We start from the raw sequence: 18,997 nt of genomic DNA, 5'->3' as shown, positions 1-18,997 counted from the left end.
CAAAGCACACTGACCAGATTCACTCGCCTTTGTCACACGCGTGAATCTGATACGCTCGTGTGAATGTAGCCTAGGGCTTACCAATAATAACTAAATTAAAGTAGTTTTTACAGCTGGAAAAATATCCCCATTCTTCCCAAAGACAAATTACAGTAAACGGTGTTATTTCAAGGGGTCGTTTAATTGTGGAATTATGCAAAGGTCACCTATAAGCCACACTTTACATTTCAGTTTCCAAACGCTAGAAGTATGCTGTGTATCTGAGGGAGATATTTAGCAGCAGGGGAAGCTATTTTGGACTGTACTTTTCACTTCCTGTTTAGTTTCCGGATTGTTCCACTGTGTACAGAGCGCCCCCCCACTTCCTTGGTTTCTTCTGATGCTTAGAGCTCCAGCTTTGTAGAATAGAACATTTATCACACACATCATCAGTAAACCAGATCCACTTCCTTTTTAAAGGTCTTGTTTATTATAAAAAAACATATTCCAAATGTTGTACAGAAATAGTGTAAAAATAAGTCATTTTGGCTAAAAAGGAACAAAAAAAATAAAAAAATTCTACTAGTCAACCCAGGAGGCCGATTGTTACATTTCACTCTGCATCAATGTTATTGCTTTGTATGACACTACAAATATTGCAACTCCTTGTTCCAGGTAAGTAATACTTCTAAAGCTGCCAAAGAAGTAGACAACTGGTGGCTTCAGCTGCTACGAGTCCTGCCGGGCATTCATGGACTTGTAGTCCTGAACAAGCCGGTGGTGGTGGGTATGGGGGGGGGGGGGGAGACGGGACGGGACAGGTTGCATGAGCTGGTACGTAATAAATATCTGGGCCACAGTTTTCCTTTTCAACTAAACTATTGGAATTTTTTAGCAAAACGTAAATGGTCAATAGATCGGAATATGTCTCACTCAATGAATGGCCCAATTTTGGCCCAGGCAGAATTTGGACTAGTATACCCAGCCAAGGACTTCATTCATATTGTCCTAATTTTTGGTTTGTGCGTGATCTGTATATTAAAAGTAGGAACAGATTCCAACAGAGAGAAGGAAAACCCTTCAAATTTGGCAAAACAATATATAGATCCTACACCGACCAAGAATCCAACCAAGAGAATACAGCCCAACGCGTTCACACTATTACAAGCTTGGATGAGTTCCCCCAACCTATGGCTCTAGCGGTAGTAAAACTACAATTCCAATCATACCCTGACAGCCTGCAACTATCAGAGTTGTAGTTTTGCAACAGCTAGAGAGCCACAGGTTGGGGGAATCTGGTTTAGACCTACAAACAAAATACAACGACCCCTTGGTTATGCCGGAAAAGATAAAATTCCCGTCCTTGTATGAAAACAAAATTCACACGATTGGATTTTCTATACAGCATTAGACTATGACAATCTCCACACATCTGAAGAGGAAGATGTCAAATTCGGGGCAGTAGTTTCTGGCTTATATATTGTCCTAGACAACAGCTACTAATCTAGAACAAAGTGACACTAAAGTGCAACCGAAAGACAAACAAACATCCCAAAAGCCGCAAGGGGCACATAGATCACAAACATGAGTAAAACAAAGGATTACAGTCCTAACAAACAAAATAGTTGTTCGGTAGGAGGCAGTTGTGTGGCATTATCTGCACACAATTTGTCTGAAATTTTGTATATTCGGCCTATCCATTCACTTAAAAGGGTTTTCCGATAATCAATATTTATCACCTATCCACAGGATAGGTGCTAAATATCTGACCGGTAGAGGCCCAACTGCTGAGACCCCCACCGATCACGAGCTGATGAAGATAGCGGCGCCCCATAGAAATGAATGGAGCGGTGGTCGAGCATGTGAACTACTACTCCATGCCTATGGAGCTCCCAGGAACGGTAAGGTAGGCCCCTTCTCGTGATCGCTGGATCGTGTGGATAGGGGATAAATAAGGATTATGGGAAACCCATTTAAGTCAGTCATTCCCAACCTTTTCAGGACCCCTAATAAAAATGTTCCCCTCTTGGGGAATCCCTACATCTACCTTCTATCAAGGTAAAATCTCTTACTATTATGGTCTTCTGGGAAACCTCCATGGGACCCAGTAGAGGCACCACTACCCATAAAATGACTCCCTCTGTATGTAATAAAGGACATACATGAATGGCTCAGCCCCAGTTTCAAGAGCTGTTCAATATTTGCTATGTTTGTAAATTTTTTGCTGTAATATTCCAATCCCACCTCAGAATATTTCCCACTACATGAAAGATAGTTCTCATGGAAAGCCATTGGTACGGTGGGATTGGCTTTACGCTGCCCCACATGCACTTTTCTCAGACTAATGAGCCAGAATCTTGAAGCATGAACAATAAGGCCGGGTTCACACATGACATAAATATTACGCTGTGGAACCGAAATCCATACCAAAATCTGCATGTGATCGATGCAGATTTTGTGCTTTATTTCGATGCAGAATTTAGCTGCGGATTTCACTCATTGCAATTATTGAAATCAGTTATGAAAATCCGCTGCATTTACGTCAAAGATAGGGCATGCTGAAGATTGCAAAAACCCGCAACATGCCTAGAATCCGCGGTAGATTTTTTTTTTATGCTGCGGTTGAGTTTTAGTGCGGATTCCGCAACAATTATGCGATGTGTGAATACACCCCAAGCGTCACGGATTTCCATTAGCTGGAACGGATTGGTATTGGTACCATAGACATAATCGTTATGTCTATGGCAAGGCTAAGGTCAAGCTTGCAGGTACTACGCCAGCTCTGCACTTACTAGTGACGAAGTACGGATACTGGCACATGTAATGATCTCCCCAATATAATAAGGGCTCTCTCCATGCAAACTTTTTTATTTTCCAGATACTACAACTTTTTAAATAGGTTCCTCCATTAACGTTAATAGGAACGTTATGTTAAATTTCCAAGCAGCTAAAAAAAATATAAAAAAAACAGTTGCATGGACCTTGAAGGGGTTGCCTAAAATTAGGAAAAAAAGATTCTGCTTTTTTTTTGTTTTGTTCCAGAAATGGCGCCACTCTAGTCCATAGGTTGTGTCTGGTATTGCAGCTCAGCCGAATCTGGAAGAGACTACAACACGGGACAAATCACAATGCTCACCCAATGCTGGTTATAAGGATTGTGGCCTGTGTATAGTAACTATTGCTTCAGCACAATATTGCCAACCTGTATCGGAAGCGGTTATGCTTCCTCTAATTAAAGTGAACAGCTTAAAAAAAAATAATAAAATATATAATAAAATCAGTTTGAAAAGAATAAAATATATATGTACAAATTATAAAAGAACGGAGCTCAACGCTTCTCCCAGCTTTAAACTGTACATCGTTTCCAGTGTTCTGTTTCTAGGAGTCTACAAAAAGCATAAATAAAATAGTTATAATACAATAGGCTGAAGTAGATACAGCTGTTTAGAGATGAGGTTGGGAATCCAAGATTTCTCAGTTTTTTTTTCTCAGTTCATTCCACTGTAAGAGTCCAGAATGTTGCAGCTTATTTTCTTGTGCCAATCTCCAGTCCTAGTCCTGCACCATGTCAGAGAAAATGTTTATGAGGTGGTCGAGCCCCCACAAGTAGCCATCTTCCCGGTTGCCCTCCACCCAAGGCGCCCGGTGATTTAGTGTCTGCTTGCTCGGCAGCCGAACAGTTTTTCCAAAGTCAATCATCCAAACCTTGGCCAGTTCTGAAGCGTCGTGGACGAAGAGCAGGGAGCTGCCAACCACCTGAGGTAAACATGCAGGAGTTAGATCAGGGTCCGGGCACACGTATAGGTTCATGTACATTATATATATAAGGCTACGTTCACACTGCCGTTAGTATACGTATACCTCTCTTCCGTCAGAGGACGCTAGGAACGAAAGATTAAACGGAAAGGAACGGTTCTGTTAGAATAACTATTTCTTTCAATGGTAATTCTTTTGTTTCAAGTTGCTTTCCGTTTATCGCCATTCGCTAGGTTTCCGGTTTTTTTTTATGGAAGCAAAAGTGCAGTCTGCAGAACTTCTGTTTACATTTAAAAAAAACGGGACCGTAGTGAACGGAAACAAACGGAAAGCAACTGAAACCAAAGAATTACCATTGAAATCAATAGTAATTCTAACAGAACCATTGCTTTCCGTTTAATCTTCCGATCCTCGCGTCCTCTGACGGAGGAGAGGTAAACGTATACTAGCGCTAGTGTGAATGAAGCCTTACACGTGAAACATGCAGCTTACAGAAATCAGACTAAGCTATAAGGACTGGTAGGTATGGAAGCTGCTCAGAAGACCTCTGGAGGTACTTTGAAGTCACCTCTTGCAAGAAATCTTGACTGGTCTGTGCCCAGGAGATCATAAAATGTACACAACCCGGTACCTGGCCAGGTATCACATTTTGTAACGAGTGAAAGAGGCTCTGTCACCACATTATAAGTGCCCTATATCCTACATAAGGAGATCGGCGCTATAATGTAGGTGACAGAAATGCTTTTTATTTAATAAAACGATCTGTTTTCACCACTTTATTAGCGATTTTATATTTATGCTAATGAGTTGCTTAATGCCCAAGTGGGCGTGTTTTTACTTTAGACCAAGTGGGCGTTGTACAGAGGAGTGTATGACGCTGACCAATCAGCATCATGCACTCCTCTCCATTTATTTAGGCAGCGCATAGGGATCCTGCTAGATCCTTATGTGCTGTCTAATACTAACACATTAACAATACTGAAGTGTTTAGACAGTGAATAGACATTCCACGGGATGTCTATTCACAATCTCTGCACTTCGTTACGGTTTCTGTGGTAGTTACAGCAGAGGACGCGTAATCTCGTTGTAACCTGTCATTTACAGCTTGATCTCGCGAGATCACACTTCCTCTGCTGAAACTACCACAGACAGAGTAACGAAGTGCAGAGATTGTGAATAGACATCCCGTGGAATGTCTATTCACTGTCTAAACACTTCAGTATTGTTAATGTGTTAGTATAAGACAGCACATAAGGATCTAGCAGGATCCCTATGCGCTGCCTAAATAAATGGAGAGGAGTGCATGATGCTGATTGGTCACTGATTGGTCAGCGTCATACACTCCCCTGTACAACGCCCACTTGGTCTAAAGTAAAAATACGCCCACTTGGGCATTAAGCAACTCATTAGCATAAATCTAAAATCGCTAATAAAGTGGTGAAAATAGATCGTGTTATTAAATAAAAAGCACTGCTGTCACCTACATTATAGCGCCCGTCTCCTTATGTAGGAGATAGGGCACTTATAATCTGGTGACAGAGCCTCTTGAAAGTGATAAGGATTATTAAAAGACTAGTAGGTAGTCAGAAGATGCCCAACGACACTTCAGGCATCGTGCATATAACTGTATTATGGATCTATGTGGTACTGATCCATATTTTGGCACCTATAGATTTCTATGGTCTAATGCTTTACCTCTGTGTGCCCCTGATTTTATACGAAGGCACACATAGGTTTTTTTCCTTACATGTGTGAGAGAAAAAAAATAATTGAGGTATGCGGTGAACAGGCCGTATTACAGGGGTATTCTCCAATACAATTATTGCTTCACGCAGGCGCCATACAGTGGCGCACACGGAGTGCCTAGAGGCTAAAGAAAGGACTTGCAATGGAGTCTGCAGCAATGCAATTGATTGGAATTAGAAAATGAGAAGGACGTCACGTTTTTTTTAAATCTCTGCTTGTATTCTTGAACCTTCAGTGTTTACTTCCAGTGGATAAAAATCTGTCCTGGTCATGAGGTGGGCACACAGGTGCACGGCTCGTTACAGTACAGCCATCAGAGCTAGGTCTTCCAATGATCCACACACCAGTGTCCATCACATGACTGGCACAGATTTAAATCCCCTGCAAGTAACGAATGAAGGTTCCAATTAAATGACAGCAAGCAGATATTTTGAAAACCGTGAGGAAATTATACAGAAAATGTGTTTATTGGCTGAAACGGAAACGGCTGAAACGGAAAAAATCCCTTTATTGATCTGATCTGGTCAGAAATTCCCATTTCAATTAATATCATGTCTATCCCTTGTCCCTCTGAGTAGACGTATGTAGTAAAACATGAGAATGGCTGGTAGCTGCAGTAGAGACTTTGGAAGGACTCCAGACCCCTGTCCAGGATTAACTTTCATGTGGGTACATGCGATCGATTAGATCGATCCGATCGATTAGTGCGATCCGATCGATTAGTGCGATCCGATCGATTAGTGCGATCCGATCGATTAGTGCGATCCGATCGATTAGTGCGATCCGATCGATTAGTGCGATCCGATAGATTGGATAGATAGAGATAGATACCTCATGTTGCTTAAAAAACTCTGACTTTTCCAGTTCAATGCGAAGTTCTTTCAATCTTGTTAAGTAGTTTCTCTGCCATTAAAAATGAGAAAATACAATATGGTGAAATCTCTCTTCTGACCATCATGTTATTGTAAATGTGACCACACGTCTCACTCGGTTTTCAGATACTCACCAAAATGTTTTTTTTGCCATCAACAAAGTCTTCCATTGCTCTCATCACCTGCTCCCGATGTTTGGTCTTCTTGAAGTTTGTGTCACATGTCCCATCAGCTCGCTGGATTAACCAAAAATAAATAAAAAATGGTTGACATTAAAAATAATCGTTCTAACACATTATACCTAACAAACATGTTTCGGTCAATAGTACAGTCTGGACTTCATAATCTTGGATGCTTCCATCCCACTAACCGTTTTAGACCAGGATCACACGCGCAGTTTTTAATCACGTTTTTTACTCCGTTTTTTAAGCCAAACACAGGAGTGGAAACCAAAAAAAGGAGAGGCGTCAGTCTTTTCTTTATACCTTTATCTTTTGGATCCACTTCTGGCTTTGGGTAGAAAAAAAACACAAAAAAAAAACCGGATCCAAAACCTGCATGAGTGTGATCATGGCCTTATACTGTAGAATCCCCTCCATCTGCGCTAGCTTTCAGTTTACAGGCCTCAAGCAGTAGCTGATCCAGCCTGGCTCCAGGCACAACGATGATGATGTCACGCAATAAAGGAAAAATAGGTACATTACTTAGTCTATGATTAACGTGACCCCATTAGTAATAGCCTAGACAGCCATTGTGTAGTGGGAGCTAGTACTCAGACTACGACCCACAGTTTGTTTCGTTACCAGGGCAGCCTCGGACTAACATTCACAATGACTGATACAATTATAACTTGCAAGGCGGTAAGAGGCAATTTCAAGAATGTTTGTTTAACCCGGAAAAGCCTATCTCCAAAGTTTGACGGAGACAAAACAACCTCTAGATAAGTCGGAAATTCTGAACAAGACGGGTTTGTTTTGCTTACCTTGATTCCCTCTATTCTAAAGCCCAAGGTCGCGGTTGAACTAAGCGTCTCCCGCCATTGCATGTATCTGGGCTTCAGGACTGCCCCTTGTCTGTGCTCCTCTTCTGTAGGGGCATCAGGGTCTACAGTGACCATTTTATCGTACATGTCCTTTCGGAGCTTGGGTTTCTCTCGAGCCTTGACCAGTTCATCCTCTAGATATGTCCTGAAGAAGGAAAACATTTTAGTTACATGGGGTCATCATATCTGCCCAAAGCACTACAGATGAACATAATCACTAAATGTCTCTTAAGGCCTCATTCACACGAGCGTATAAGATTCATGTGGGTGAAAAACACGCGTGAATCTGGTCCGTGTGTGTGGCGTTATGCATCAGTGTGCTTTGCCAGTGGCATGCGTTATTCACGCACTCGCAAAGCACATTTCAAAAAATATATATTTTCAATTGAATTGATGCGCAAATCACGCACCGCACCTGGATGTGCATCCATGTGCGGTGCGTGGTTTTCATGCACCCATTGATTTTAATGGGCGCATTGGTGCGTGATAGCGCACCAATATAGGACACGCAGTAAGTTTCACGCAACGGACTCTTGCTACGTTAAAACTCCTGCATGTGTGAACGGCCCTAAATCAATAGGTCCGTGTGCTGCGCGTTGTTTCACTATACAGCACACGGATGAAAATCACGCTCGTCTGAATGATCGACCAACACTGTAATCTCAGTGGGAGATGCTGGGCAGTCCCCGACATCTCATGACAGGGGGAAACTAGTAGGACATTACCTGACCATTCAGGTTTCCTCTGGAGATAAGCAGTTCCAAATGTCAGATTGATCAGCGGTTCACCTATCAACAATGTATGAATGCCTTAAGACTTTGGTCTTAGGTGACTGATCCTCCTTTTGTTTATATTCCAGAAAAGTTAAATATCCCACAAAAACATTCCCATGGAAAGATTAAATAAGAACTACCTTAACTTTTGATAGGTCATAGAGGCATATCAAAATTTTGGATCGATGGTCCAGGTACTGAGACCCCCACCGTTGCTGAAACGCAGGTGCAAAAGCGCTCAGCTGAGAGCTTTGCTCCTTCGGCTGTGATCAGTGCTCATTGTCAAGCTGAAGACGGATTACATAGAACATCTTTGGGAGCCATCTTCAGCCTGACGATGAGCGCTTCTACACCTTGGTTTCATCAACGGTGGGGGTTTTAGCACCCGGACCCCCACCGATCCAAACTTTTGATAGGTCTCTAAGACATATCAAAAGTTTGATGTAAGTGTAGTTACTCTTTAAAGAGGCTCTGTCACCAGATTATAAGTGCCCTGTCTCCTACATAATCTGATCGGCGCTGGAATGTAGATAACAGCAGTGGTTTTTATTTTGAAAAACGATCATTTTTGAGCAAGTTATGAGCAATTTTAGATTTTGTTTCTTAAAGACCAACTGGCCGTGTTTTTACTTTTGACCAAGTGTGTGTTGTAAAGAAGTGTATGAGGCTGACCAATCAGTGACCAATCAGCATCATACACTTCTCATTGTTCCAGCCCAGCATGATCCACAGCACAGTGTGATTGTGCAGTGAAAGAAGCGGGGCTGGAACAATGAGAAGTGTATGATGCTGATTGGTCACTGATTGGTCACTGCTGTTATCTACATTACAGCGCCGATCAGACTATGTAGGAGATAGGGCACTTATAATGTGGTGACAGAGCCTCTTTAAGGACAGTTCCACTATTTCTACAAGAGATGGTGCACAAGAAGGGAATACTACCCAAACGTCACATCACTCACCGAACTCCCATTTTACAGTCCATGATGGAAGGAGAATCAAACTCAGACAGTAGGTCCTCCATTTGGTTGTAAGTCTCTCCGTCCTTTTCAACCACGCCGAAATATCCAGGTACAAATGGCCGCAGAGAGTCTCTATTCAACCACTCTAAACACTGCTGCTCGCACTGACAGAACTTCTTCAGGATTTTCCCGTATTCTCCAGCCTTGAAGTTTCCTACAGGAAAGAAACCGTGAATCATTATTTAATAGGGAGGGGGGGGGGGGGGGGGGGGAGTACATTTCTCAACGCTTCTTAGGAAAGGTTTCGTCATGAGATTTATTACAGGCAGAGGACTATGTACAAATCTTCATTTATTGCCCACCAGGTGTGTTTGTATAGCCACAGCTAATCAACGGTGAAGATCAACTTCTTTATAAGTTACAGAGAAAAATCTGGGCAAAATAAACAAACACTTTTATAATAAAACATTACAAAAATAGAGATGAAATAACTCTACGGTATAAATACACAAGACACAGAATTGCGCCATTATAAACTTCACTTCCTGAGGAACATTGTTTACATACAGCAAAATTCTTCAAGAAATGGAAGCGTTCAAGATCTCAAGGTCCATGTTCTGTTACCTGCATGTCCCGCCAGTTGGACCCATGGGTAGTGCTTTTTGAAGGACACCACGAACGGTGACCAATGGACCATGTTCTTCAGCTTCCTCCAGGATGTCCTCTGCAAAGAAAGCACCATAAAGACAGTGAGCCGTAAGCACAAGACGTTCTTGAAGGAACCGTCATAAGTAACCACAGGTTTATCTTAGAAACTAAAAAAAACATTCAGAGGATTTTTGTGAAGCCACCACCCAGCAATCTGGTTACAGTTCCGGAACGGTCAACCTGACACCTGTGGGAGATTCTAGATTAGCAATGAAAAAAAAAAAAAAAAAAAGTTTGTAGAGAAACATTTATGACCTTATTTAAAATGCTACGAACTCCATCGTGAACTTAGTACAACAACAAAGAGTAGCAAGCGACCTCCTCTTCCTCACATACGACTAGACCTCGGTTTTGGATGGTGTTGCAGCCAACAACCTAGATGTCATATAATTAGTTTGTGACCTGCGGCTTTGCAATGTTTGGCAGGAGAGGAAATGGTTGCGAGCTGATATTATACATATCTGCAAATATATTAAACCGCTGGACAGACTCCAAGGTGAATAGAAACAATATAGTGTGTTTGGCCGATCCTCAAGCCCTCGCCGGAGGTGCGAACGCGCTGGGCCAGGCATCTGCGGCTTGTTGACACTTAAAGCAAAGCGAGCAGTCAATATTCACTGCATGTCACAAGACGCCTGCAACCACAAAGACCGCAAAACATCTCAAACCAGAAAAGAAAACGGGTGCACGAGGCTTCACCACAACCAATAATCCAAGGTGGTCCAGGGATGAGTTTTCTAACTGAATCTTAACAAGTCTGTGGTATCATCCCATGCCTAATCGAAATGTTACGGAACAGACATCATCTTAGGGTCAGTTCACACAGAGTTTTCTGGCGCGGATTTGGACACTGAAACCGTGTTCCGAATCTATTACGGTTGGCCACCAGTGAGCCCCGTTGAACCCTCTGATAGGCTGCAGCTGTTCCATGCATGTAAACCACCGGAAGTGCCGCCAGAGGTTCAGTGCTGGATCACCGAGGGCAAGGATGGGTAAGCATAGCTTTTTCTGGTTTATAGCCCCTTTAAAAAAAATTTACATATCAGATAACCCCTTTAAGACAGTAGTAATAAATCTGCCCAATGAGAGGCACACGATTATGGAACATGGCGTATCCGTATTATTATTTTCTTCTCACGAGATAAACCACTCCAAAAGACAACCTGGGAAACCAACCGTATAGGAGATCGTGTTACCTCATCACTGGACACATCCATCAGCAGGATACCCACATAAGTCCAGAAGACGGGGAGTCCGGGAGCTGCAGCCACGTCAGGTGTGTATATATATATATATATGTGTGTGTGTGTAAACTATACTGAAAGCATGGATTCTTCAAGTGTTACACAGCACGGGGCAAAGTCCTAACTCCAGTAATGGGTCTGCTGGATGTGCAAGGGGCAGATCCCCAGCCATAGATCAGATCACATATACAAGCCACTTGAGAGAATACGTATAAAAAGAAACATAAAACTGTACAAAAAAAACAAAACAATGTATTTTCTTAAAAGCAAAGTAAATATAAATCTGGGGTGTTAACAGGTATAAATACCTCGAGATTAATCATGTGATTACACGCCGTCTCTACCATAGACAGTCAAGTGACTGTACGAAGTCCAAACCTGAACACTCCTGTTGTAAAACAGATCGGAAATCAAGCCCTTCCTCGTCCACTGCTATAGAGGTAACGGAGGAGGCATAACATGAAGCTCCTGGGTCCCGGCCCCCACCTACCATGTGCCATTTATAATACTAGTGTGCACTTACATGCCCTTTGGGCCCCCTCAGGTGTGACTGCTACCTCTGCGCCCCCTATAGCTACACCCCTGGTTAAAGGAGCACTAAACCTATTGACTTCGCTTACAAAAGTGGAGGTATATAAGAGCTCCTGCTATAATTCACACTGTATGTTAATGTTTCTGCTGGTGGGGGGGGAGGGAAATCTCATTGAGTGTTATCTCCTCCCCAGCCCGCAATGGTAAACAATGTATAGCATTCACCTGCGCATCAGATGGGTTTACACTCTAGTCGCATAGCATTATGTATATGGACCTTGGTGAAGTCAATTTTATAAGACTGTTGGACGTTTCGATGAAAACAACAACTGGAAATTGTTGGGAAATTAATTTAACCAAATCAACAAAGCAAAGATCTGTTGGAAATGTACTCCAACAGATAGTTAAGGCCTATTACACCGATGCAACGAGCACTGATCAACGAGACAGCTCCTTGATCGGCACTCGTTTGCTCCTGTTAAGGTGCGGCCACACGGTGCGTTTATGTTGCGTTTTTAAACCGCAGCAAATCATTTTTCAATAGAAGTCAATGGTGAAATGTTTGTTATGGACAGATTGCTGCTATTATATTACAATGTGTTTTTTGTGCAGTTAATGCATCTTCAGAATGTCCGACCGCATGCAGTTAATGACCGCGCTGTCAATGTTGTTGCTGAACTGCTTGCGTTTTTGCTAATGCCTTATTCACACGACAGGGTCTGAGTGTCGGCCGATAAAATCGGCCGTTTTGAGCAGTTTTTCCTGGCCGGTTTGCATCCATTTTGCATCCGTTCCGATTTCGTTCCGTGTTGCCGTTTTTAACAGCTGATTTTGACCCGTTTTGCATCAGTTTTTTTCCCCTGTCCGTTTTAAAATCGGATGAATTTAATTAGTCAATTTTTTCCATACACTGCCCTCTGTAGATACTGCCACAGCCCCCCTGTAGGTGGTGGCACACAGCCCCCCTGTAGGTGGTGGCACACAGCCCCCCTGTAGGTGGTGGCACACAGCCCCCCTGTAGGTGGTGGCACACAGCCCCCCTGTAGGTGGTGGCACACAGCCCCCCTGTAGGTGGTGGCACACAGCCCCCCTGTAGGTGGTGGCACACAGCCCCCATGTAGGTGGTGGCACACAGCCCCCCTGTAGGTAGTGGCACACAGCAGAATCCCCAATCCTCGGCCACAGCGTTGCCGAAGCTCCTACAGGGAGCAAAAAACATACCCTCCTCCTCCTCACATGCACTTCGCACTGTGAGAAGAAGGAGAGAGCGAGCGACGGAAGACAAGGCCGTCACTTGGAGCACATTCAAGTGATGGCCGTATATTACCCAGCCCCATAGACTTCTATGGGGGCCGGGAGAAATGGGCCGAAAATGGGGCATGTCCCATTTTTCAACGGCTGGGTTTCCCGGGCCGTCAAAAAAAATCAGTCGTGTGACTAGCCCCATTAGGGGTCTATTGTTCCTACTGCAGCCGTGTGACGGCCGTTTTTTGAACGGCCGTCGCACGGCCAGGAAACCCTGTCGTGTGCATAAGGGCTAACAGTTCTTCAATGCATTGTAATGAACTATATACAGGAAGCACATAACAAACTTTAACAAGGGTGAAAACAATGTCCATCAATAATTTACTTTAAAAACGCAACACAACTGCAGCATTACAGAGACAAAAAATGCATGCAGTTGACTGTATGTGGTTTTCAAACGCAACAAAACCGCGTCAACGACGCATCGTGTGGCCTTACCCTTACAAGGAGCTATGCATGAGGATGAGTGCTCCGATCACTCGTCCCCATACATCATCATCATGTCGGCAGCGCGTCTCCCTGTTTACACAGGGCGATGTGCTGCCGACAACGATAATATTTCAGTTGTCTAAAACGATAAACTCAGCAGTTGAACAAGCGTTTGCTATGTCTATGAACGCTGGTGTGCCCGATGATTGCCCAGTGAAAAAAGGGCCTTAACTCGTCAAAGATGCCATCAAGGCATACGATTGTTTTTCCATTGTGGGCAGTGATCGTCGGGGATACCGGGAGTCGGACCTAGACCGATCACATATTGATGGATTATCCTGAAGAGAGTCCATCAAACTTTTTGGGACTGGACAACCCTTTTAATATGGCTCCCAAACTGCTCTATGGAGCCCTAATTCACCTCTCTATGCAGAAAAGTTCCATCAAGGAATTTGTACCATCTCAGGGGCTATGTTAGAGAATCTTGCTTATTACACCACCGTGTGCAAGAACACATCACTCCAGGAATCTTGGAATTAAACTTGTATATCATTTTGTGGACAATCGCATGTGGAGTGGCTCCAGCCAAGTCCATTTCTGACTTCCTGAGTGTATCCGGAGTCCAGAGGCCAATGCCGTGACAAATGTCTGCTTACAGAATGCTTTGGAGTTTAATAATTGTACTTTTCCTGTCAGGATGACTAAACTTGTATATTAAAAAAAAAACAAAAAAACACAACAAAAAAACGATATAGACGTTGCGTTTCGACACCACTGTTTACATGAACTCCATTCTGTAGAGGTTGCAGCTGTCGGAATAAAGCATTATTTACACAAACAGTGGAAACGAGAAATTGTAAAATGTAAATTCCCGACCATCTGTAAGGCAAATGTAGAAAAAAAAAAAAAACCTGTAAAACGGAACCATGGAGGAGATGACATAACTTACAATAAAAGCCTGAGGTAAAATTAACAAATCCTTGACTTAAACTACAGCGAAATTTAGTCAAAAGGGGCGACCGAGTGATCTGCAGCTCAGACACCATGTCACCCATAAAATGGTGAGCCAGATTGTGGTGACCCTACTGCGTTCTGACTCTATTCCAAAACTATGTGGAAATTTGAGAGCTGAAGAGTCACAAAATCAGAAATTCTTTTCAGCACAGTCAGCTGATACTTGTTTCCCGCAAGCAAGTACCTGTGCATACGTACGAGACAAGATGTTTGTCGCATTTATTTTTAATACTGGGGAAAACCAGCTGCAATACGTGTAAAGCTGTGGAATTTCAGAACGTCGTCCCCATAGGATCCATAAGCCGTACTTTCCCAATGTATGAAAGAGTCTTCTGTTACCAGAAAACTCCACCATAAAATGCCCCGCAAGGTCTGTTGATCTCGCAGGGCACAAACCGATTCACCAAGCACAATACAATGCGGTTATTTTTGTCTCTATGCGGATCATGGGATTGTCTACGAACGCCCAAATTATATTATTCCATTAATCATGCGTTTATAAGAGCCCTTGCTGGCAAATAGCAGCATTTTCCATAAGCGTAATTTATAAGGAAATGATTTGAGGACATGACTAATGACAATGAGGGAGTGTGTGTGGTGTCGTGAAGGCCGAGCACATGTATAATGATTCAAACTAATTCAAATGGGTTCATTGGGTACACCACAAAAAAATAAAAATAATGGCAAGTAGTCATATATAGGGCGGCGACTATAGGAGCAGCAATAAAAACCCAAGGACTGGTTTATGGTAGCAACCAATGAGATTGCAGCGCTTTTTTTTTTTAATCGCTGGTTTGAAAATAAAAGCAAAGCAATGACCCCATTGGTTGCTACAGGCAAGTGCTTCACTTTTTGCTAGCACCAGCTGGTTTCATAAATGTTCAATATATTACTCTCCAAAGGGACAGGTCACACGTAGTATAAACACTGCAGAACCCGTTGCGGAAAATCCGCAACATAATACTGGACAGTAGCAGCAAAGTGGATGAGATTTGAACAAATCTCACCCACATGCTGCGTAAATAATGAGCAGCTCAGAAAACACACACCCCCCCCCCCCCCTCCAAGAATTCTGTGCTTCTTAATCCAGGCCGGCCTCTTGGGATGACGTTTCATCCCATGTGACGAAACGTCATCCCAGAATGCCGGCCTGCATGACGGCAGAGAGACGTGTCGCCATGACTACGCAAGTATGAAACGTTTTTTTTTTTCTCTTCTATGTGCATTTTTCTGCAGCGGAAATTCCAGCCCAAAAACTGCACCACAATTTGGTGCATTTTTTTTTTTGGCCGGAATTCCCTGCAGCGCCCAGGGAGGATACACTGCGGGCTTTTAGACAGCGTATCCGCCCTGTGTGAACATACCCAAAGAGTGCATTAACATAGCTGTATTCTATGTCCAGATTATATACATATAATTCATTACAAAAAACAAGAATGGATCCAATGAGGACAATGCGCTCATTTTCCAAAGGACCAACAAAAATGAGAGAGTCGAAACTAAATAGGTTGCTACGGGCAACACCTCAACCATTTTGCCCTTCACATTTTGGAGTCTCACTTCAATAACATAAATGGGGCAGATTTATTAAATGGTCTAAAACACAAAATGTCTGTTGCCTGTAGCAACCAGTCAAAGCACAGCTTTTCTTTTTCATGAGCGCTATGAGAAATGAAAGCTGCGCTATGATTGGTTGCTATGGGTAACAAAGACATGTTCAGGACCACTACATCTAAAGTAGTTATCTTATAGGAACTGCTAATATCTTTCACTTATGTTTGTAGGGTTCCTAGAAGCGCGTCAGAACCGGAGATATATGGAATCACGCGGGCAGACATTTGCCCGTAATCCAACTAAGAACACTACAGTCAGCCTCTTCCTAGCTTTAAACGGCTGATAACAGGGACCAATAGAGGACATTCAACCCCTTTCAGACGTAGATAACTTGTCAGAGAGGATGCCCTCGCAAATTTCCATCTCCGTTCATGAATGTCTTGGTTATTATGCATCCGGTAAAGTAGAGAGGACAGAGGGCATTTTTTCTTGACCGGAGATAACCCATTAAATCTATAAACTCCCCAGAGGGAACTTTTAGGAAACTATACCCAATTTTATCAAGAATTGGACTCCTTAACTTAGTCCACCCAGCCATGACTCTGTCCAAACACAGGGATTTCTTTGTTCTGCTCAGGTCGGCTCTCGGCTATCACGCAGTCACACAAGCGTGAACATTGTTGGAGAGGAAAAATACACAAAAGTATGGTTATAAAAAAATCCATGAGTAAACAAGGCTACAGAAATAGCCAGACCGCCGCGACGCTCCATATTTGTTCTTTAGAAGTGTTTACCAAGAACTTGATACAAAGAGGAGCGGCTGTTGGTCGAAGTTAAAGACAACGGTCAAAGGAGACCATCTGTCAGCAAGGCCGCGATGTTCCATATAACGGCTCCTAGACAATTCGCCAACGCCATTTTCAGCACCATTTCAATCCGATCTCGGCAGGAAGTAGTCACGCTTCTCATATATGTATGGACTACTATGACAAAGCAATCATCGGTGTCAACTTTCTACAGGGATCCAAACACCGACTTTTCAATTTAATTCTGTAAACGTTCATTGATTATTTTTCCTTTCCAAAGTGGTCCTTTATCTCCAGAGCTATCCTCTAAATAAGTGTAATAACCCTCTGAAAATTAAAACATGGTAACTTAAGGCCCTTTTACACCGGCCGATAATGGGCCGGCGCAGCGAGCGCCGATCAATGAGACATCATTGATGGGCGCTTGTTTGCTCCTGTCACGCGGAGCTATGGATGGGGACGAGCGGTCGTTACTCTGATCGCTCATCCCCATATACCATCATCATCATATCGGCAGCGCGTCTCCCTGTTTACACAGGAGATGTGCTGCCGACAACAATATTTTACTTTTGTAAAACGATACAACCAGCAGATGATCAAGCGTTTGCTCGTTCATCTGCTGATCGCTGCCCTGTTTACACAGGACAATTATTGGCAACGAGCGTTATATGAACACTCGTCTGCTCGATAATCGCCCAATGTAAAACCCCCTTTAGTCTATTAATATGTATGATGTCATTGTGTGACAATGTTGTAGACAGGGTTGTCCGCTTTGGACAATGACTATTTGTTAGAAGGCTACCCAAACGTTAAGCAAATCAAAGGGCATTCCACTGCTGGAACCCCAAGCATTTAGCTGTAATCTGTGGGAGAACCCAACAGCAAGTGTTCAATTTTCCTGCAGCACCTCCGCAGTTGAAATGAAGCATTACATGGTGCCCACTTAAATCAATGGGCAGTCTCTACACTACATGGTTTACACCTCAGCCTTCATCTTTGTCCATCTGCACAAGTTGTATTTCTCCATACGAAACAATTTTTAAAAAAAAGGTGGGCATTGTAGGGCAAGTTGGCTGTTGGGTGCTTGGTCACAACACGAAATTTGAATCAGACAAGATTCATATACCTTGAGAAAAACGATCCAGAGGTCCTGACTCTGGCCAGATTCTCTTGAATAGGTTGCCTAATTTTTTGTTGGCTCTAGCAAGCAATTGACCAAATATTCCAGTCTGACCCATCAAAATCAGATGTCAACGTGACCTTAGGATTTCCCAGCCCACAAATCGTGCCCCATAGGGGGTGATAAGCATGTGACTGGACCCTGTGGCAGCAGGGGTAGGACAAGATGAATACATCTGCCCACGTAGAGCTCACTTTCTACTTTTTAGAATTCATCTTTAATTCAAGACTTCGTAAAGAAACTTGGCCAAAGAAATAAAACAGGGAGAGGAGAAAGCATTTCCTCGGTTTACTGGTTGTTTAGCGGAAAAGACAAGGAACATTCCTCACTTAATGTAGAATTGAACACAAATCCATTAGTGACACTTTGCCTCGACTTGTAGAGTAAAAGACGACCGCCTCCAAAAATGCGTATCTGTTAATTTCATGAATTATCAAGTGTCACATTGATTTAGGCGCTCGCACACGGACTCATTAACCAGCAAGTCTGAACTTCCACACACTATTTATAGCTGCTGGTTAATGGGTTTAATTGATGCTAAGACTAAACAAACAGGCTCTCCGCAGCCTCATTTTCTCACAAATAAAGGGTGTATTGTTCGGGCCTGGGGGTTTATGCCTTTGTCTTCTTTGACTAGATTATCCAGATACGCAGGCAATTTAGAAAATGTCCCGTTGAAAAGCCTATCAAGAACGTTTGCTTCATGGCAGCCATACTGCTTAGTGGAAACGTGTCCATACGTAGGGCGATGATCGAAAACAAGCCCTCAATATCCAAGAGGGTTTCCAACATGACTGATCTCTCCTTTTTTCATAGGAAAGCGAAGAATCAGACACCTTGGGGACCAATTGGTGGGGGGAATCTCAGAGAGGATTGATATGGGTCCGCATCCTTCTAGGGATTGTGGGAGCACCAGCTCAGACCACCCACTGCTGCAAATCTCTGACGTGCCATATGTTTTCAAAAATTGCGTGGTCAATGGGGCATGTTCATACCTACGAGTGTCCAAAATCAGCGCTGACCGTTTTATACCCGATTGAGAAGTGGAATGGTAACACCCAGTTGTCAATTTATTCATACATTGCCAGTAGGAATA

The 18,997-nt window shown here is 43.1% G+C and overlaps 1 protein-coding gene across 1 annotated transcript in view; it reads right to left on the bottom strand.

The window, feature by feature from the left end:
• Positions 1-450: 450 nt before the first annotated feature.
• The window catches only part of LOC142659707 (inositol-trisphosphate 3-kinase C-like), a 63,000-nt gene continuing 44,453 nt past the window's right edge, over positions 451-18,997 (bottom strand). The window contains exons 3-8 of the mRNA XM_075836105.1: positions 9,755-9,854; positions 9,131-9,344; positions 7,336-7,540; positions 6,488-6,589; positions 6,313-6,384; positions 451-3,735 (exon numbers count right to left, since the gene is read on the bottom strand). Coding sequence (XP_075692220.1) covers positions 3,532-3,735; positions 6,313-6,384; positions 6,488-6,589; positions 7,336-7,540; positions 9,131-9,344; positions 9,755-9,854 — 897 coding nt within the window. The 3' untranslated portion in view covers positions 451-3,531. The remainder of the gene's footprint in view (positions 3,736-6,312; positions 6,385-6,487; positions 6,590-7,335; positions 7,541-9,130; positions 9,345-9,754; positions 9,855-18,997) is intronic.

The sequence above is a fragment of the Rhinoderma darwinii genome, chromosome 8, assembly GCF_050947455.1.
Source record: "Rhinoderma darwinii isolate aRhiDar2 chromosome 8, aRhiDar2.hap1, whole genome shotgun sequence".
NCBI lineage: Eukaryota > Metazoa > Chordata > Amphibia > Anura > Rhinodermatidae > Rhinoderma > Rhinoderma darwinii.
Note: the sequence above shows the minus strand (reverse complement) of the source record. Positions and strands in the feature narration are given on the sequence as shown.